The 22,927-nt window shown below is 36.1% G+C and overlaps 1 protein-coding gene across 3 annotated transcripts; it reads left to right on the forward strand.

Moving 5' to 3' along the window:
- The first annotated feature begins 87 nt into the window (after nucleotides 1–87).
- On the forward strand, nucleotides 88–21,326 carry LOC110450999. 3 transcript variants are annotated; one of them, XM_021498820.1, is made up of 13 exons: nucleotides 88–181; nucleotides 6,890–6,981; nucleotides 7,301–7,349; nucleotides 10,671–10,790; nucleotides 11,500–11,583; nucleotides 14,214–14,342; nucleotides 15,993–16,070; nucleotides 17,713–17,752; nucleotides 18,085–18,149; nucleotides 18,555–18,694; nucleotides 19,066–19,174; nucleotides 20,479–20,568; nucleotides 21,160–21,326. In XM_021498820.1, exons 1-13 carry the CDS (start codon nucleotides 110–112, stop codon nucleotides 21,217–21,219), a joined length of 1,128 nt encoding a protein of 375 aa, XP_021354495.1. In that variant the 5' UTR covers nucleotides 88–109; the 3' UTR covers nucleotides 21,220–21,326. The 3 variants fall into 3 exon arrangements, with proteins under 3 accessions (XP_021354495.1, XP_021354494.1, XP_021354496.1); XM_021498819.1 differs by having other exon boundaries at nucleotides 89–187; XM_021498821.1 differs by lacking the exons at nucleotides 88–181; nucleotides 6,890–6,981; nucleotides 7,301–7,349 and adding an exon at nucleotides 7,366–7,526.
- Nucleotides 21,327–22,927: the final 1,601 nt, after the last annotated feature.

The raw sequence follows: 22,927 nt of genomic DNA on the forward strand, positions 1-22,927 counted from the left end.
TATGGAAAAGATGCATTAAAATAAAAATAAACAAAATGGAAATGCTATTTTATTTTACTCTTTTAGAAACAAATCTACATGGCAGGAACGGGGCAACGCATACACACGCATGATGGCTGCCCTTCGAAGGTGCCTGAGTAAACTTAGGATAAACTGTTCTCGCTATGCATTGTACCAGAGTGTAAGTGTTAGTTAGCTTTTAATAACATGAAATAGATTATACCTTAACAGCGGGCACACATGCAATTAGTGTTTCCTTCATAATTTAACTGTTAAAGTTGCAAAGTATAGCAATATCCTTATTTTAGCTATGCCCAACTAATTTTTTTTAAACAAAAAGTAATTTATTTCTTGTCATTTTCTTAGAGACTACCATAACCTGATTACAAAACAGCAATCAGAACCATGTTATCTTCAAATTTGGATTTTTAAGAATTTTTTGAAATCGTGAAATTACACAATTGTTTTTTTAGCATTTTCCTGAAAACAACCAAAAAAGCGTACAAGGTCAATAACATGGTATATATGGGAGAATGTTTTTTCTCTTTTTTTACCACAATTTCAGAACCAATCTATTCTATTGTAAAATGAGAGATTTTCATGCTAGATATCACCCCACTCCGGAGATGATGCTAACATGTTACTTCACAGAGAGTTACACCCTTACAAAACACAATGTATGACATTAAATAATCTCATTTAATTAGATATATTGATGCACCAGTCTCAGTGGTTATTGCACATCTTCTTTCTTATCGTTCGCCTTTACACTTGAATACCAGTCTCCTCAACAAATCTGGTGGTCTTCTGTGCTAAGGGCATCCACTGGTCCATATAACTTCTCTTTGAGTGGTGTTGGTGTTGCCATATCTTATCTCTCATGATCAGTGCCTGATGGATCTTGCATGACTGTAACAGGTGTGCAGTATCTTGCTCTGCTTCTCCACAGGGACACATTGGAGATAAAACAGCTTTCATGACTTTGTATAGATGTTGATTGAGTCTGTTGTGTCCTGTCGGAAGATGGTTTTAAGTTTGGTCAGATCTTGTTAGCTGGTGGTAACTGTCTTGTTGCTGATGGATGTTGAACAGAGATTTGATGATAGTCTTCATCTCTGTGTACCAGACTGGATTTTCTTCCTGTTATTGTTCAGCACCATTTTTTGCTAACTTATCAGCTTGTTTATTACCCCAAACTCCAGTGAGAAGGAATCCACTGTAGAACTGTTGTCAGCCTTTTGATGGTGTATAAAGCTTGTTCAAGTTGAGGTAGCTTGTCATTTGTCAAAGCTTGTAGCACAGAGAGGGCATCAGTCAGGAATACTACTTGAGTTGTGTACCAACTTTGTTTTTGATGGAGGGTGCAGCATGAATAAGGGCTTCTTCTTCAGCTTTGTAGTTTGAACAATGTAGGCCTGTTGATATTGCTTCTGATTGTTGATCTCCGTTGATCTCCGTTGATCTCCGTTGTATATACTAGCCCCTCCTTTTGTTGTGGCATTTGCTTACCCAGGAGTTTGAATGGTACTCGTCTTCAAGCATACTCATTGTAATTCAACATGATCTGATAAGTTTTAGTCAGATAAATTATTAAAATAATATTTAAAAACAAAAAATTGTATGTTGATGTATTAATGTACATGGTGTATGATCTGACAAGTTTTACTTATATAAGAAATTAAAATGATATTGAAAAACAAAAGCATGTCATATCAATTAGATATATATATATTTAATGTAAACTATGTACAGACCAACCATTGTATAGTATTTGTATGTCAAACAACACTGAAACTCGAAATAAGTTTAAATTTAGGTATATTTAATTTCTAACTGTATCAGTGTATGTAAACTCAAGTCAAGACTGAGTGACAGTAACTTAATTTAAAATTTTAATCATTCAGAAACAAGTAAATAGTACCGAAATTTATACATACATACATCATTTGATGTTTAAAATATATACAGAAAACAAAGAGAACAGAAATGCTTTACACGATAGGTAAACAACCATTCATGCAGTATCCTTCTAGCGAGTTTTGTCTGGTACAGGTGGGATTTGTTTACGTTTTTGAGGCGTGTTGTCCGCCATATTGGATTTACCGTTATACTACCCCTTGGGATTTCAACAGCATTTTCCATACCAAGAACGGTTTTGACAGATTGGCATATATATATATATATATATATTAAGGGATAGTTACTGAACATTTGTCTATAAGTTTGATGGATGTACTCGGTTTTATAAGGAAATTGTCGCTTCTGCAATATTTCACAATCTCCGCTCCTTACGTTTCCGCCATGATATTTGTAATATAGACTGTAGTAAAGTGACGAGGGATATCGAAGATAAAATTCCTATCATGTATCCATTTCTATAACATGGACAAGCACGATAAAATCACCGTTCTTCCGATGGTATAAAAGTGTGACGAAATTTTGGCGCGACGCGAAAATTCAATTGGAGTTATCTCCCCTTAGCTTGGGCATAGCTACTTATTTTTTGTATGCTTTTTATCTCAATTTACAGTCAGAATTTCAAACATCTTTGGTTATGGCTGTTAGATTTTATTTGGAGGAGGGAGGGTAGGGGTAGCTAAGGATTCCTCGTCTCATACTTGCCAACTTTTTGAAAAGAGACTAGAATATGAAATAGGCGAGACCTAAAAAGCGGGGCACACATACATAAGGGTGCCTTGGTAGCCGTGCTACTGTGTGCTATCAAGCGTGAGCTTCAGACCACTCGCTCTCCCCAAGAATTTCGGTTCAATCCCCAGCGGTGGTGGAAATAGAGAGTGATGTCTGATAGGGTTAGTTGTTATCCTTCCAATGGCACGGTGGTTTCCCCCGTGGGTTTTCCTCCACCACGAAAACACCATTTGTTCCCTTAGCGGCATCGTAATAAAAGCTCTACAGAGCTTATGTTTGTTGTTGACAATTGTACACGACGTTAAATAAAGATTATTATTATTATTTTATACATATGAAATAAATGTTTCCTACATAATTTAACAGTTACATTTTATGTACTGTCAGTAGAGTGAACATCCAGTCCTCGCATAATTCAATGGATGTACCATCATATTTTATTCGGGGGGGGGGGGGTGTGTGTTAAACCAGGATCCCTCTTCCCCCATCCACATCCCCCCTTAACCCATGCCAGCCTGTGGTGTTTGATTTCAAAATATATGTCCTCCCCATACTGGGATGGGCAATTTCAGCCCATTTTTAGCTCACCTAGTCCAAAGTGCCATGTGAGCATATGCCGTACTGCAGGGTCTGTCGTCTGTCAACTTTTTCTTTTGAACGACTTCTTCTGAAGAACTGGAGGACATAGGGTCTTGATATTTGGCCAGTAGGTACCTGGGATGGAATGCTATAAAGTTTCCTCATTAAAATGACTTTGACCTAGTTCCAAGGTCACAGGGGTCAAATATGTTAAAAACTTCAAACAATAATATCCTAAGAACCATTTGGTTAAACGGTGGGTGTGGCTCCTCTGAGGGCAGAGGGGTGGGGCCGAATAGGGATAATAGAGGTAAAACCTTTAAAAACCTTCTTCTACCATAGGTATCAAGGGATTTCATCCAAATTTGGTCTTGAGCATTGTTGGGTCAAGGGGCCTCAATGTTGTATAAACGGTGCGTGTGGACCCCCTGGGGGCAGAGTTGCGGGGCCCAATAGGGAAAATAGAGGTAAATCCTTAAAAACCTACTTCTACCTTAGGGATTAAGGGATTTTATCCTATTTTGGTCTGGAGCATCCTTAGACCAAGGGGACTCAATTTTGTTTAAACAGTGGGTGTGGCCCCCTAGGGGCAGAGGGATGGGGTCGAATAGGGGAAATAGAGGTAAAACATATTATAAAACCCTTCTTCTATTGTAGGAATAGAGAGATTTTATCCTAATTGGTCTGGAGCATGCTTGGGCCAAGGGGACTCAGTTTTGTATAAACGGTGGATTGGACCCCCTGTGGGCAGATTTCCTTATTTTTCAATAGGGGAAAAAGAGGTAAAATCTTTGAAATCCTACTTCTACCATAGGAATAAAGGGATTTTTTCCCAATTTAACCTGAAGCATCCTTTGGCAAAGGGGACTAAATTTTGTATAAACGGTGCATTTGGACCGCCTGGGGCTGAGAGTTGCGGGGCCCAATAGGGAAATTAGAGGTTTAATAAATATTTGGCTGGTGACTTCCTGGGAAAGAGCCCAACAAAGTTTGAGAATGGAAATGACCTTGACCTACTTTTAAGGTCACATGAGGCAGATATGTCAAACACTTCAAACGACTTCTTCTGAAGAACTGGAAGGTATAGAACCTTAACATTTGGCTTGTAGCTTCCTGGGAAACCCAACAAAATTTGAGAATGAAAATGACCTTGACCTTCTTTCAAGGTCACAGGAGTCAGATATGTCTAACGCTTAGAACAACTTCTTCTGAAGAACTGACAGATATAGAACCTAAATATTTGGCTGGTGACGTCCTTGGAAAGAGCCCAACAAAGTTTGAGAATGAAAATGACCTTGACCTACTTTTAAGGTCACATGAGGCAGATATGTCAAACACGTCAAACGACTTCTTCTGAAGAACTGGAAGGTATAGAACCTTAATATTTGGCTTGAAGGTTCCTAGGAAGGAGCCCAATAAAGTTTGAGAATGAAAATGACCTTGACCTACTTTCAAGGTCACATGAGTCAGATAAATCTAACGCTTAGAACAACTTCTTTTGAAGAACTGGAAGGTATAGAACCTTAATACTTGGCTTGAAGCTTCCTAGGAAAGAGCCCAACAAAGTTTGAGAATGAAAATGACCTTGACCTACTTTTAAGGTCACATGAGGCAGATATGTCAAACACGTCAAACGACTTCTTCTGAAGAACTGGAAGGTATAGAACCTTAATATTTGGCTGGTTATTTCCTGGAAAAGAGCCAAACAAAGGTTGCGAATGAAAATGACCTTGACTTACTTTCAAGGTCACAGCGTTCAAATATGTCAAACGGTTCAAACTACTTCTGATGAAGAATTAAAAGGCATAATTTTATAATATTTGGCTGGTGACTTCCTGGGATATAGCAACATTTTAAAGGATTTGTTCTTAAGAACTAAAAGAAATGGATTCATTAGATTTGGCTGGCCGCTTTTTGGAATAGAGCTAACCAATTTGAGAAGGAAAAAAGACATTGACCTACCCACAAGGTCACAGGAAAAAATATATCAAGCAACTTCTGAAGAAGAATAAAAAAGCATAGAATCTTATAATAATATTTTGCTGGTAGTTTCAACAGATGGAGCCAACAAAGTTTGCGAGGGAAATATTTTTAGTGCAATGTAATATTTAATGAGAATATTTTGCTATGACTGCTTAAATATTCAGGTGAGTGATACAGGCCCTCTTGGGCCTCTTGTTCAATGTACATTCCTTTTTTATTAAAATCAGTCTGTTTAAAAGTGATAATAACGTTTCATGCTGGCCAATCGTAACACTTTTAATGAAGACATGTACAGTCTGTGGAGGATTATAAGACCCATATCGCTTTTCTGTTTTTATTGATCTGTTGGATTGCCTCAAGAAATCAGAAGAAGGTTTCAAATCAGTGGTTGTATGGAGTCAAAAATAATTATTAACATTTGCTTTCTTCAGATGGTACTGTTATGTACTGATATCAGTAATAGCCAATAATGAATACATCAAATTTACATATGAGGGAGAAACCAATGGCACAATGCCCTTCCTAGACACTCTACTGGTAAAGAAAGAAGAAGGAACCGTGAAGGTATTGGTCTATAGGAAAAAAAAACATAGGGATCAATACCTGTTCTTCAAATCTCACAATCCTTTGCATCAGAAGTTAGGTGCCGTACGCTCATTGCTCAACAGATGCGAGACAATAGTCACAGAACAACAGGACAAAATACAAGAGCAGAATCGCTAGGGCAATGAAAACCTTTGTATATCCGGAATGGGCCCTAACTGGTACAAAAACAGTGTCAAAGTAAGGGGAAGAACAAGAAAAGGCCAATCAAGGATAAGAACAAAACCAAAGGTCAAGTGGTCATCCCGTATACAAAAGGTATGTCTGAAACCATCCAGAGATAAATTGTGATCATGGCATAGCAACAGCCATGAAGCCCCACACGACATTTTGAAATAGGAAAGATATGGAAACCCAAGAAGGAAAGAAGTTCAGCAGATCAGAAAGGAAGTAGTTGGAGTCCCAGGTAAATAAATTGGCAATTCAATCACAGACCATGCCACACAGAAAAATCATGTGATTGACAGGGATAACTCCAAAGTTTTGGACAGACAGAGCAATCTGTTCAGGTGGCAGATAAAGGAAGCCATCTGGATACGTCGCAGTGGGCCAGTTCTAAATCGAGATGAGGGGGCTCATAGACTCTCGCACATCTATGACCAAGTGTTAAACAAAGCGCAGCTGAATTAAGTCATTCCGGTACATATATAACAGCTCATTGTACATATGCTTACAGCATAGCTGAATCGATACAATTTGTGGACAACTCGGACACATTTAATACCTTTGTATACATACGCTTCGCTGGTCATTTGTCTGATGAAGGTGACAGAGTATACACCGAGCTAGTCATCGAAACGTCACATAGAAACACGTAATAGTTGTGTTTCAAAATTCTTTTCATAAGAAAATGTACAGCTTTTATTTGAATGAAATGAATCAAAAGAATTGTTTTGATTGGTCATTACCAAACGTGATGTTTTTCACTGAGTGAAATAGACATCACTGTTGATGTTTGTTTTAGTGTGAAAGATATCATTTTCATCAAGTTGACTGCATTTGATGCATCACCTGCTAAATGTAAATGTTTTTTTCCTGCTATATGTATATTATTATTGTTGTTGTTTCTTTCCAGGGTTTGAAGCAGAAAGACACACAACTTCCAAGGCCCTTGACCAGCTATGCTAATGAGGGGAACAGTCAAATTATACATCCGGCTTCCTCCGCGTAAGTTGTCATATAAATTACCGTAATAAGAATGACAATTATGGTCAGACCACATTGACCTGTTGTGTTGACATTTAAATATATAAATTACAGGTAAGACAAAAGTTGTATACAGGAGTAAAGGTTGATGTGTCATTTCTGTATGTAACAGTTCAAAGGTGACAGCCAAATTTAAAACAAACAGTCATGGGGACTAATTGGTTACTGTTGCTGAATGCAAGATTATGAGTGATGTTATGATGGCTTTTGTTTTATATTTATACCCTGTTCAGACTTATATTGTGCTGTGTATATATTGTGTTTTTTTCATTTTTTTCAGTCTCACTAACTTCTGTCGCACCTGTACCACATCTGCAGCATCTGAAAATGTGAGTTTTATCTTACACCACAAAGAAATATTGATAACATTGATAAAATTTCACTATTTTTGAGATTAAAAAACAGGTAACAGACTGATGGAAAAGACAAACACCGCTACGATGACCTTTGACTCAATGACCTCAGAATTTTGTCACACTGTGACTTGCACCAATCTGACATCTGAGGTTAGACTTTTTCATGACCCTTGATATTTCTATATATTTTTTCCCTTGTTTATTTAGCCCCTACAATGGCAACAAGCAGCCAGAATGCAGGGGGTATTAGTTAGCCCATATACAACAGTTCTAGTTTTGGATTTGCAATAATGTATTAACTGTGTACAACTTGAAAACTAAACAAATATGTCCATGTAATACATGTATTTATTTCTTAAATATAGACCTACTGAAATTTTCATAGACCAAACTTTGTCCAAAACATTTACATAAATTTGATAACAGGAAATGAAAAAAACAATATTAAAGTGAGAAAACAATTAAGGGAGCTCATTTTTGCCCTATGAATCGAAAGATGGAATGTGAGCCAAATTATATTTCCCAACAATTTTCCAGAAATTAAGTTTGATCCTAAAGTCTAGATTGAAACCAGGATATCCATCATCTATATTTAATTATTTATATTAGATAATCACACTATAAGAAGAAATTATAATTTTTATCCCATTATCATGTTTCATTGCTAACAGCTGTGTGTTAAAATCCATTGTAAGTGACAGTCAGTATACATAAATTACAGTTTATTTTAGAAGTGTGTGTTTCATCTGTTGTCCAAAAATATTGAAGAAAAGCAAGAAAGCTTAGAGTAAAAAAATCACAGTCAAAGTATGAAGTATGTATAATGAAGTCGGCAAACACCGGCTAACATCGGGAAACTTCGTAATGTGGGAATTCCCCCTAATCATGACATCATTTTCTGTATGAGTAATTACCGCCCGTTGGGGAAACCCAGATTGTAAACAAATGGTGATTGTTCATTATTTGCACTGCCGTTTTAAGAAAATCTCGTCAAAGTTACTGTCAAGGGATTTGAAGTGTTTGTAATTCTTCATACAGCGGTGGACATGTGTGTTAAAGGGGAAGGAATTTGTGAAAATAGAGATTGTCCTCTTTATAACCCTTTCACTGCCACAGTGAAAACCCTAATTTTCTGTCAGGCCAAGATTTCAGCGTGGTTTTGAAATGTCCTATCATGACGTCGTTGTACTATGACATCAACAATTTATGCGTTGACCCAATTACGTTTACTCCGGAAACGTCATGGAAAAATACATTGAATAACTTTGTATTCAAACGATCATATAAAACTATTACGATCACCTAGAACCACATGTTATACCTCTATGGAAAGCTTAAATAATGATCGATTCTATATATTTGAATTCGAACTTTTCCAGTCTGACTATAGACTTGGTCAATCATTTCTGTGAAGTGAAAGAGACATATCTTATGGAACTTTTATGAAAAAAAGAGATGAAATATAAAGGGGAAAATAATGAAACAGGGTCCGAACTGACCTCGAAAACCCTTATACTATTGATCTAGCCAACTAATCTGAACAACAGTATACACTGGCTCAGTCGCAATACAGATAAAGTAAAAAAAAAAATCTAAGGTGGGGGTTACTTTGTGTAATAAAGTCTACTACGGAAAAAAGGCTTACATCACTGTAAAAGGTTTTTGTTAGCTATTGTTTCACCGAAAGCTACAATATATAAGATAGAAGTTTAGTTAGTTTGAAAAATGATACCAGATAATGTGTATAAGGGATTAGACACCTTGTCCTTGCCATGTGTCTACTGGCCGTATCCAACGTCATATCTCCGAGGAATTGAAAGTTCAAATACATCGCTTACAGCACGAAAGTTCGCAAATGGTTTCTAATATACTGACACCGTTGCTCCGAATTTTCACAGAAAGTCCAAGAAAAATAGATGAATAAACAAAAATTTCCCATACTCTATCACTTGACACCGAAACAGAAAGTAGAGTGGAGATGAAATTAGAATATTCAACTGCGTGAAATGCAGGAAACTGTACACGCAGTATATACTTTGGTGTCGTGATTTTGTTCTTTTTCCTTTATTCTATGGACGGGTATTTCAAAAAACAGGGAAAGCATGTCATCTTTTTTAAATATGAGCTTCAAGATCAGGTTCTTAGCTTTCCATTGGTATACGATATGTGCGTCTGCGATGCTGATATAATATTTTACAATGATTGTACTTTGAACATAAATCGCCTCACAGAACAAATAGTTTCCTGTTCGTCTCATGTCACATGAATTGATGACGTCATGGACAATGCCGAGCGTGACATCAAACTTTGTAAAAGTTGATCGGCCCAGATCGGCCCTGAGGCAGTCAACGTAAAAATCAGATTTGCCCTAATCGGCCCTGTGGCAGTCTAAGGGTTAACAGGTTGAAGCTAGGTAAACATGCAGAACGTTCTGGGTGGTAAGATGTGTGTCAGGTCGTTTTGTCCTCAATCCATTTCGCCCTGGGTTATTCCGCACTAAGTTGTTACGACTTAAAAACGTTTTTAGGGTAAAGTGTTTTGTCCTGTTTAGTTGTGTATGGTTAATTTAATATAATTTTTTCTATGTCTTCGTTACCTTTTTTTTGCAATAAGACTCTTTAGATTTCTTTGTGGTTGACCAAATCGACAAAACACACGCAGGCTAAAATATCACTATTTTTCGAAATTGACATAGGAAAAGATTGATGTATTCATATATTTGTATTGTTAGATGATGTATCAAGACAATCATGGTACCTTGAGCACATTACTTTCAAATATTTGATGTCAAGACAACTTACTGTGACACTTTAACTATCAAAAATGGACAAAATCGGTCCTCCTTAAAATGGGGGGGGGGGGGGGGGNCACGTACTTTCAAATATTTGATGTCAAGACAACTTACTGTGACACTTAAACTATCAAAAATGGACAAAATCGGTCTAACTTAAAAAGTGGGGGGGGGGTCGTAACTATACAGTTTTTTTTCATAAAATGCATAAAAACTGGAAAAATATGCAGTAAAAGCACATAAAGATTTGGGAAATACTTCACTGACGTGTGTGGAATTAATTTTTTTTTTTCACTTCCCAAAAAAATTGTATTATACATGTTAACATGTAGATTAACTGTAAGGACCTTTTCTTTTGGAACATTGTGAATTATATTTGATGTATTTACTTAAACAACATAATAAAAACATTTAATGTATGATATGGCAGTTTTTCAGCCCTTTGTACAGCTCCAATAAAATCTTTGTTCTCCTGTATATTATACTGATTTTACATTTCACAGAAATACCAATTACTTCGAATTGAAAATTTGCCCAAGTTGATCAGCAAGAGTGATGTTGAAACGTTTCTAGAAAAACATGGAGCAGTGGATTGCCGAAAACAAGGCATAAGAGCTATTGTTGTAAGTTTAATTGTTATAATGATATACAACATTTGATATAGCACCCTATCTAGCTAGAACAAGCCACCCTCTTTACAGTAAATAGATATACAATTAATACAATTAGCATATACATTAACCAATACAATTTTTGAGGAATTCGCAAGAGCTACCTTATTAGGAGCTAACTACTAGTCCTATGCCACCTGGTTAATACCTCCCTATGTGTGTATGCCTGCGTATAATTGTCATGATGATGATATATTATTGAAAGTTTAATGTCAACATGACAACATGACATCTATTGTTTTATGTTAACAACATGACATCTATTGTTTTATGTTAACAACATGACATCTATGATTTATTTCAGTCATGACAACAAGACATTTTTATTATATTTTACTGATACAATATTTTAATAACATGACATGAATTGGTGTAAGTTTAATATCAACTTGACATTTGTTGTTAGTTTATTTATGATAACATGACATCAATTAGTTTGAATAAACGTGGATTGTATTATAGCAATTCAGACTAAAAGTTGTAAAAAAATGGAAAACTCATTATTTAAATTTCCATAAAATGCAATAGTATTCATAAAAAAATCATTTAGTTTGAAAACTCAATAATTTGTCTTATTCCTGAAAACTTTCCATCAGGATATTGTACTAGATATGACACAGTCATATCTATATATCGTTATATTTTTATCTAAAAATTTCAGAAATTCTCTAAGCCTGAAATGGTCTATACAGCAGCAGACAACTTGAATGGAATTGTCTTTGAAGGATTCCAGCTGAAGGTTATGGTAGGTATACAGTAATGTAGGGCTTACTGAACTGAAGTTGTGGTGGGGAGTCTAGTATTCCTGTGTCAGATTTTTAGCCCACCATCATCTGATGGTGGCTAATTCAAATCACCCTGCGTCCGTGGTCCGTCCGTTGTCCGTAGTCCGTCCGTAAACAATTCTTTGTTATCGGTATTTCTCAAGAAGTACCAAAGGGATCTTTCTCAAATTTTATATGCAGGTTCCCCTTGGTCCTTAGCTGTGCAGGGCAACTTTTGAGACTGATCGGATAAACAACATGGCCGACAGGTAGCCATCTTGGATTTTGATATTGAAAGTTTGTTATCACTATTTCTCAAGAAGTACCAGAGGGATCTTTCTCAAATTTTATATGTAGGTTCCCCTTGATCCTTAGCTGTGCAGGGCAATTTTAGAGACTGATCGGATAAACAACATGGCCGACAGGCAGCCATCTTGGATTTTGATAGTGAAAGTTTGTTATCGCTATTTCTCGGGAAGTACGGGAGGGATCTTTCTCAAATTTTAAATGTAGGTTCCCCTTGATCCCTCGTTGTGTATGTTATATTTTGAGACTGATCATAAAAACAAAATGGATTAAAAGAAGAACTAAACAGATCTTTCTCATATTGCAATGATCAAATCTATTTCTTTCACATGAAGTACTGTACTAGTAAATATGTGAAATGACAAACTCACTTTGAAGGTTGGCTTTCATACACATCAGTATTAAGTTTAGATCAAAAGTTACCTCAAGGTGCATTTACTGTTAACATGACTCGATCAAACAGATTAGAGGAAAGAAGAGAAAAGATCGAACTGACAAAGAACTAATGAAGATGGTACAAAGGTGGGCGCCAAGATCCCTCTGGGATCTCTTGTTATATTTTTACTCCTTATATATTTATGTTTGCCTTGAATATGCACACTAAACAAGTTCAAATATGTGCATAATCAGCCAAAAGACAAAGTCATTGTTACCCTCCTTAAAATGAAATTTCTCAATCATAGCTTTAAATCACTCTAGCGGCCATGTTTCTTGACAGATTTCCATGTAACTTTAAATTCATGGGCATCATTGGTCATAGGTCACAGTTTTTGTTACTCATACAATAGAAACTCAATGTCACACTCACTTTTATAACTCGAGCAGTCATATTTCTTAACAGATTTCTAGGAAATTCACAGGTTATTTTCCAGGTTAGATGTGTCCCAGACAAATGCAATAAACATGTTTATATAATTACCTGTCTATTTATCTACATGTCTACCTGTGTATTTATCTACAATAAATATGTTATCTGTGTATTTATCTACATTAGCACATGGTTACCTGTGTATTTATCTACAATAGCACATGGTTACTTGTGTATTTATCTACAATAAAACATGGTTTCCTGTGTATTTATCTACAATAGCACATGGTTACCTGTGTATTTATCTATAATAGCACCTAGTTACCTGTCTATTTATCTACAACAGCACATGGTTACCTGTCTATTTATCTATAATAGCACATGGTTACCTATCTATTTATCTACAATAGCACATGGTTACCTTTGTATTTATCTATAATAGCACATAGTTATCTGTCTATCTACAATAGCACATGGTTACCTGTCTATTTATCTATAATAGGACATGGTTACCTGTCTATTTATCTATAATAGCACATGGTTACCTGTCTATTTATCTACAATAGCACATGGTTACCTGTCTATTTATCTATAATAGCACATGGTTACCTGTCTATTTATCTATAATAGCATATGGTTACCTGTCTATTTGTCTACAATAGCACATGGTTACCTGTGTATTTATCTACAATAAAACATGTTTACCTGTCTATTTATCTACAATTAAATCATTTGACTATCTGTGTATCTCCTTAGATTTGGCCATTTTACAAGTGTATCTAAGAAATCCCAGCGAACCGAAATACCTTTTTAATGTGTTTGTTATAACTAATTTGATATAAATTTTTCTACATGGTGTAATAAATAGTTCAGAAATTTAATTAAAATGTTACCAAAGGGTTCAATTAAGTATTCATATTGAGTTTGTTTGTAGATATGGTAGGGCTGCAACGATACACATACTTCACGATACGAAATGTATCACGATATAATGCTTACGATATGATATGTATCACGATATAATGCTTACGATATGATATGTATCACGATATAATGCTTACGATATGATATGTATTACGATACAAATATCTGCTCAATAGGTCAGCTTCATAATGATTGAGTGCAAGTTTTATTGAGTTTTGTCATAGACTTCAGTAGTTAATACTACTGCAATATATTTGTGTAGAATTACTAGAACTTTTGGGTATGGCTGCACACAGTGGACCACATATTTCCTGAAGGATTTAATAAGTACACTGTCTTAGAGTTTGATACAAATTGATTGATAAATTAAGTACTGTTAGTGTAATGCAATGTAGGAAAACAAAATGTTAAGATACACAAGAAGAATCTCGATATGATACAATATATCATTGCAGCCCTAATATGTGGTGCACATCCACACTTTCCCTTCATTTGCGGTAATACGCATGCTTGTTGTAAAGATGTTGCTCATACAAACTACCTAATAAACCTTTAAGTTTTGCTTCCTTGAAGGCCAGCGAGAACAAATGTAAGCTGCGTATCCTGAATGTACCCGAGGAATGGGATGCTGCCGAGCTGGAACAGCTTTGTAAACCATACGGAGAGGTCCTTGATACCAGCATCAGTTCTGTTTGGCTTGCTGTGAGTTGTTTGTCATACATATGGAATTGACATTTTTGAAAAAGCAAAAATCAAAACCATACTTAGAAAATGTCTTCCAAAAGGAAACTTAAGATACAAGATGGTAGACTCTGCGGGCAGATTATTTAGTCTCCAAGGTTTGATGGTCACAGTTATCTCTTTTGAGTAGTGGCAAGGTTTATAATATACTCATTTTTTTTTTTTTTTTTTTTTTAAATTAACCAGTACCCTTCTTAACTTTGAAATTCATAAATTAAGAGGGATTAATCACCTGCCCCTCTATTTTAACAATAGTTAAGAAAATTTTGATTTCCGACTTTTTTGCCCCTGGCATCACTGAAGAATCCTAGAAGGATGAAACAATATTTTAATAACATGACATGTGATGCTGTGTAAGTCATTTTTGTCATACTGTATCTATTAACAAACCTTAACCCTTTCACCACTGTAGACCATAATAGACTCATCCAGATCAATGTATGGTAGAGTCTACTAAAGTTACATTGGGGTGAAAGGGTTAAAGGAGCAGTCCTCTGTGTGTGCGCACGTTATGTTCATTTTTGTTATACATATAAAAAACATCTTTCACAAAATCACTCATCTCAGGGTCTATATAACATGTACGCAAGATGAGATCATGATGAGGTAACATAACGTTATAAGACACTACATTGATTTCGGGAAATAGAGATGGTGAGATTTAAAAAAAATTGCTATAAATAATAAAATAATTTTCATCACACGAGTCTCTATATTTAAGCTTTTTTGCCATCCGCCATCAGTATCTGGAACTCCTTGCCTGACAATGTTTAGAATGACCATTCAATCTATAAATTTAAAACCTATCTAAGCAAGCCCGCTCACAAAATTCCAATTTTCTACTTAAATGGTACCAGACTGGGGCAGATATATCATGCTAGATTAAGAATGGCATGTAGTTCCATAAAGTTTTATCTGTACCAGAGAAATCTAATTGATAGACCTCTGTGTTCTTGCATGCAAGCAAATGAAACCAACGAACATTATCTATTACATTGTTGTCTTTTTTCTCAACTACGTTTACATAGATTTAACGAAATCATCCACTCTCAACTAATTTAGTTTTGTTCAGGAATGATGAGCTTACAGATGATGAAAATGTTTTATTTTTTTCATCTGTACAAAACTGCATCATCCATTCTAAAAGATTTGACTAAGTTCTATTCATTATACAAACGATCCTTTGTTTCACATCACCTATATCCTCTCCTTCTATTCTTATTGGCACGGGCATCTATATCTCCACCCAACCACCAACCCATCCTTCTTCCATAACTCACATTTCAAATATCCCCTTGAACTACGTTTAAAAGTAAGTTACTGTTTTAAGTGTTTATATTTCTTTCCATAGAATTCAGTTATTATGCCATCATGCCTTAATTTAATTTATTGAGATAAATTCCTGGAAATGGATTTATATAACTTATTTCAACTTGTTTCTGGATCCCATTCCTCTTTACTTTGTATGTTATGTGGTGTGATGCAACTTAATGTGGAATGAAATACAGTTTATATTAAAACATTTGCAGCAATGGACGTTAACCAAATTTTTTATCGTCGGAGATTTTTGAGATTATTCAGGGTATATATTTATGTTGCTTTTCTTTTCAGAACTTTAACTCTGCATTAGACATGGAGACTGCTGCCAGTGTGTTGCAAGGCTCCACTTTTGAAAATACTGTGATTAGGGTAATGCATTTTTAGCTCACCTGGTTCGAAGGACCATAGTGAGCTTATGCCGTGGCGCAGCGTCTGTCGTCTGACGTCCGTCGTAAATTTTTTCTTTAAAACCTAGGCCTATCTCCTTCTAAATGCCAAAGAGGATTTTAACCAAATTTAGTCTGAAGCATCACTAGGGGAGGGCAATCATTTCTTAAATAAATGAGGTTGGTTCGACCCCTTGGACCAGGGGGGTGGGGCCCTGAAGGGGAACTTAGATAAATTTGCTTTAAAATGCATCTTCTACTTAACGCCAGTGAGGATTTCAAACAAATTTAGTCTGAAACATCACTAGGGGAGGGCAATCATTTCTTAAATAAATGAGGTTGGTTCGACCCCTGAGGCCAGGGGGGCGGGGCCCTGAAGGGGAACTTAGATAAATTTGCTTTAAAACGGATCTCCTCCTAAACACCAAAGAGGATTTCAACCAAATTTAGTCTGAAGCATCACTAGGGAAGGGCAATCATTTCTTAAATAAATGAGGTTGGTTTGACCCCTGAGGCCAGGGGGGCAGGGCCCTGAAGGAGAACTTAGTTAAATTTGCTTTAAAATGCATCTCCTCCTTAACGCCAGAGAAGATTTCAACCAAATTTGCTCTGAAACTTCATAGGGGGATGGCAATTATTTCCTAAATAAATGAGACTGAGACCCTTGGGGCTAAGAAGACCGGGCCCCAAAGAGGAAAATTATCTTAATATTTTGCTTTAAGACGCTAATACCCTAATTGCCTGAGTGGATTGTACAAAATTTGGTCAAAAACATTATTGAGGAAGAACAAACATTTCTTAATTGAATGAGGTTGATTTGACCCCTGCGGTCCTAAGAAATGATACAGCTAGATTATCATATTCTATGGTGTAGCTTTCATAAATTATTAAAAATTGGTTTCTAGGTTTATAAAAGCTTATAGTTGACTGAAAATAGAAGTATTGTCTAATTACACCCTGTAATATGACATATGACTTATTTCAAAATCTGTTAACATGGCAATTCAATGGAGGCCTCTGATTAGTTGAAAGTCAGGTATTGTGGTCCCAGTTGGGTTAGAACATAGATCTTGTCTGGTTTTGAGAAAATTTTGTATAAAACTGTACTAATGCATTCAGTTGTAATGACTTAAATATAAAACCAGGTGAGCGATACAGGTCCAATGGACCTCTTGTTTCTATTTATCCTATGATAAGCTCAGGAGGCCAACACATAATCTCAAACTTAAAATAGGCAGCTGAACTTACTTAAAACAAAACAATATTTTTTTTTTACATTTCTACTTAACTGCAATAGATATGTATTGGCCTATTACCAGGCATCACTTTAGCTGTCATATGTTCATTCATTAACATTTTACATCCTTGACTGCTCTTAATTTGGGCATATTTGAAATTAATATAATTATAAATTGCTACACTTTATTAGTATGTGATCAAAAATGGCCTTGTAGGCCCCCATAAGGTGTTAATTTTGAGAAATTTTCTAAAATCTTCTTCTCCGGTTAAATTATAGAGGATTACTTATTCTCACACACGTCATAAATGATGAATTATTTCCATATATAACATGCGTGGTCATGAAAAATTGAAAAAAAATAAAGTTTTTTTTTTATATATTTCAGGCAAAAGCCTGTAAACTGGACTCCAGAGAGAAAGGGCCTGGTAAGGATATGTCATGTGATCTGTTAAGATTATCTGGTATTTGCAATGTTTTGTTTTTGTCAAGCATTTTTCGAGAAACATCATTTCTGTTCATCTAAACTTCAGTTGTAATTTATGGTTTGACAATTAGGGTTTGAAGGTCAGTGTAAAATATGTGCAGTATGACCAATTAAAAGGTCGTTTCTTGGTCAATCTAGGTTTGAACCAATTAAATTATGCAATTGGGCGTAATATTTTTGAAGCAGAATACCTGCAGGAAGTCTTGTTGAAGTTTTGAATCAAATACAATCAAATATAAAAAATGATCTGTTAATGAGTTTTTGTGTTTTTAGGTCCCTACGATGTGTTCCGACAGAGAGACTATACGCCAAGGGTCACAGACGACACACAAGACATGGTGACATTTTAGTCCATTTTCTCCTCGAAACATTGTACCCAATCAACACATTGAATCAACAAAACTACCATTTTTGTAACTGTAAATGATTAGGGGGTGTTTAACACAAATAAATGACCAGAATTTGGTTATTTCCTATTAAAGACCACTGCTGATAAACTTCCATGTTATTTTGTGCGGGAAAAAACATTCATTCAGGTGTGACAGGTACAATGTTTGAGCATATACCAGTAAATGTAACTTGTCGAAGCAGTGAAGAAAATTGAAATTGTATTGTTTATGTGTGCAAGTTATTGCGAAAATTTCTAGAGAGTTGTTTCACACTATAAATGAAAGCTATTGGTGAAGGGTGATAGCCCATGGTTGAATTTCTTACCAAAAAAATGTTTGATTTTTTTCCCCTAGACCACAGAAAGTGACGGGACTGATGAACTCTACCGCAGTGTTGTCCTCGAGGTTAAAAGTCACGACGTTGCAGTCTTAAATAGTTATACTGCATTTGTGAAGATAACTACTAGATTTCTTAACATAAATGTTGTAAAGATGTAAGTTTGAGTGATGAAAGAGATGTTAGCACTATGTAATAGGCTTAATAATTGCAGGCTTATCTTCTTGTATTACATTGCTATACATATGTAACTAAATGTGTTTCATATTTCCAGATAGTTATAAACAACAAAATTATATTTACTATGTTTTTTATGTCTCAACCATGAATATTAGAACTATTCTCGATATGAATATAAGGATTGGGGAATGAGGCACTTTGTATTGCATAATGCTTAATCATGAGCACATTTGAGTGTGGATGGTTTTGGGTCCAAAATAATTGAAATGAATAAAGTGGACCCTAGAAAAACAGCAATTGTATATTTCATGATTTATATTATTTTATACATATATTTCTGTTTTACAGATACACACCACCAAAAGCGATTTCAAAATACACTCTGCTAAAGTCAGTCCACATTTACAAGAAACATAGGGTGCAGTATGAAATGAGGACTAACTTCCGTGTCATAGAGGTAACTATAGGGTGAATCAGTTGGAACCATGATCATCAGATGGCGGGGTACCCGTCTGTCCAGTCCCACAGGGACCTGAGAATTTGTTACAGCTATATTTGGACCTAAACTAAGGTGTTCAGAGTAATTTTACGTGTTTTCGGGGTTTAAATCGACTTTTGGTAAAAATGTACCCCCAAATGATCATATACACGAGAAGGGCAGAAAGCTCACGATGTCGAAAAGTCGACCCCACCTAACTTTCTTGCATCAAAAACAACATTTGTAGTTGATCTACGGGAAAACGCTTAGTACCGTTTTAAAGATGGCTAATTTTTCTTTTAAAAACCTCCTATATGCAGGTAAAATGTATTCTCCTTCCGTAGACATGATCTCTGTTTCCTTCAATAACACACTCCATATTTGTATCTTAGTTTTTCGCAGTCAACGTGCCACTTATTAATGAGGTTGACGTCAACCTCGTGCCGAAACATGCAATGTTGGTTGGTTAAGCGAAACAATGGCTGCGCTTCCAGCCAATCACACCACAGGTCTCGGCACATGGCCAACGTCAATCTCAAATTGCTTGCATTACTTGTTTCTTAATAGAAGCAACTCTACATATGCAAGATTAATAGAATCTATTACCAATTTGGGGATGAGATAGGGGAATCTCAACCTGAGGAGGGGGGGGAGAGAGATTATTAAGTTGCTAAACACGAGGCTTTGCCAAGGAATCTTTCCCCGAGGTTCGAGATTCCCCTGTCTTACCGTCAAGGGGGTGAATGATTCTTTTTCTCTTTCCCTGTTCACCCATTGTGAATCATTTGCATATCATAGTGTTAATGTTTCAGGCTAAATTCAGGGTTGATGTGACGTTTATGAATTGTTGAAGTGACGTCATTGTATTGTTGACGTGATGTCATACCATTGTTATGAATAGGGGAATCCCCCCCATCTCAACCCTAGGGTGAGGGATACACCTGTCCAGGGTAAGAGAAATACATGTCCCATACAATGTTTGTATCTTATAGGTGTACACAATGACATCACATTGTCTTAAGTTTGATGTCAAGAAATTATTGTCAACCACACACAAAGAATTGGCAATAAGTATATTTATTATATTTTACTATGAAGATGTAACAGGAAAGAGAGTAGTGTGCTTGTACCAGGGATCAAACCTGTGATCCCTAGGTTCCTAGTCAGATGCTCTCTCTACCACTGAGCTAAAGTGGAATTCCATATAGGGCGAAATTACAAGGCAACCATAATCTTATGTACAATTAAGATTTTCAATATTTTTTTGATTTTGTATTTTTCAGTTGGAGAAATTAACAGGATCCACAGCAAATACATTTCTTGAGTATATAGAACGGAACCTCCCAGAGGGTGTAGCGATGAAGGTCACCAAGGTAATAAAGTATTTAGAATGACCTACTGACTCAGTTTTTGAATAAAATTCTGGTGGGATTATCATTTACAGTAGATAAGAAAGCTCTAGTACAGAACACAATTTTCAATAAACTATTCATGTTTAATACCCCTGGTCTTCAAGTGATCTGGAATATATCTTGTATGAGAATAGTTTGTGGTTACTGAAAAGAGGGTGGTTGTCATGTTGTTATCTTCTGTTGCACTACATGTATTTATCGACTACATTTTCAAACTAAAAAAAACAAAAAAACAAATCTGATTTCCTGATGGAGCTTGATAGTGCACAACTTACGCCATCTGAAGTAAGATATTACTTGCTACTTGTCCAACTTTTCAAAGAAGAACTTTGTTTTTAGCACTTGAACAACTTCTTCTGAAGAACTGGAGGACCTAGGGTCACGATATTTAACGAGTAGGTAGATGGGGTGGAGTGCTATAAAGAGTCCTCATTAAAATGACCTTGACCTACTTTCAAGTTAAGTTTGATGTAACAAAAGAAACAGGTGAGCGATATAGGCCCTCTGGACGTAATAAGCTGGTTTACAGATTTTATTTTGTTCTCATTGTAGTTTGAACTGCAGACCCTCCCAGAACATATAGTGCCACCTCAGCCGGAATTAACAGCATAGCAGCAATATGTGCACATGCATATGTTAAATGGACAATTTATATTTAGTGAACTTGTAAAAAAAAGGTGTCAGATGTAAGGTCAAAATAAATATACATACGAACAGTTTTATATTGTGTGTAGTTCTTTGTTACATGTGTAACAGGAGAGGGAAAATGCACGGCAAGACCGGGGTTCGTACCCGGGACCCTCCGAACTCTTAGCCGGACGCTCAACCAATTGAGCTATCTGGTCGCTGACGATCGACCCAGTCCAGTTCCGCTACACATGTATAAAAGCTTACTTATAACTACTGCTCCGTCATTTGACTTTCAAATTGATTATTAGCCAATCATCATCTCCATCTGTGTTGCTTTAGCTCACCTGGCACTTTCCCCACTTGAGCCAGTGGTATATGGTGTGGCGTCCTTCATCCGTTCGTCATCTTAACTTTTTTTTTGAACATCGTACCAACTTCTGATGAATAACAAAGAGGCCTAGAGCAATGACAATACAGCCAGTAGGTACCTGCAAAATTACTTTTGAGAACAGTTCCAAGTTTGGCATCACTATTTCTCCAGCAGTACACGACAGATTTTCTCACATTTCATATGTAGGTTTCCCTTGTTCTTAATTACACACGTTATACCTGTTGATGGAATGAAAAACAAGATGACCACCAGGCAGCCGTCTGGGATTTAACGTTTATCATTCCTTTGTGTATTTGCCAGCAGTTCACTAGTTTTGCAAATTTTATTTTTAAGATTCAAGCCATATGATAAAAAGAGATTTTGAAATATGGCTGCCAGGAAACAGTCTGGTTTGTTATGAGGATGACAGTTTATTATGAAATACCTGTTTACAGCTTTCTAGAAAAATACACCCAATCAATATATCATATCTACATTTTTACTCCGAATGTGGAATTTCACCATAAATATTCCACACATGTACTCTTTTCAGTGGTGCGATACAATACTTGGTACACAGAACACCTACATCATGTCAAGTACACACCCTCCAGCGATAATACATACGTATAGTACACACCCTGCAGCAATGATACATAAGTGTGGTACACACCTCCAGTGATGATACATACGTATAGTACACACCCTCCAGCGATGATACATAAGTGTGGTACACACCTCCAGTGATGATACACATCACCATCAGACTGTATTCTGTGCACAACAATGTATCAATAGATGGTTTTGTGTACCACACAGTACATCACCACTGGGTGGATTTGTGTACCACACAGTACATCACCACTGAACTATCCCTGGCACTGGAGGGTGTTCTGTGTTACACTAATGTATTACCAGTGATTGAGTATCGCCACTAGAACTGGGGGTATTTTGTGTACCACCACTGGATGTTTCTGTGTACCACACATAATGCATCACCACTGGGTGGATTTGTGTACCACACACAATCATCATCACTGTGGTTGACCTGTTCACAATAAATTATCTTGCTTTGCTGTGTATAATAGATGAATGTATCATGAAGACATGCGTGGCCCCATAGCAATAGCATAAGAGTAAATTAAATAGATCCTTCTTCATAATCATGTCAAAAGTCTGAATGGTAGGTTTTGCACACTTTCGTGTGAATGAGGTAGTTTCCATTTTTCGTCGATTATAATTAAGCATGTTTAATTGTCTGGAAAATCTTAATTGAACACGGACAACTTCATATAAAATTAGCTTAAACCTGAATGATTG

This window comes from Mizuhopecten yessoensis, unplaced genomic scaffold (assembly GCF_002113885.1).
Source record: "Mizuhopecten yessoensis strain PY_sf001 unplaced genomic scaffold, ASM211388v2 scaffold5673, whole genome shotgun sequence".
NCBI classification, from domain to species: domain Eukaryota; kingdom Metazoa; phylum Mollusca; class Bivalvia; order Pectinida; family Pectinidae; genus Mizuhopecten; species Mizuhopecten yessoensis.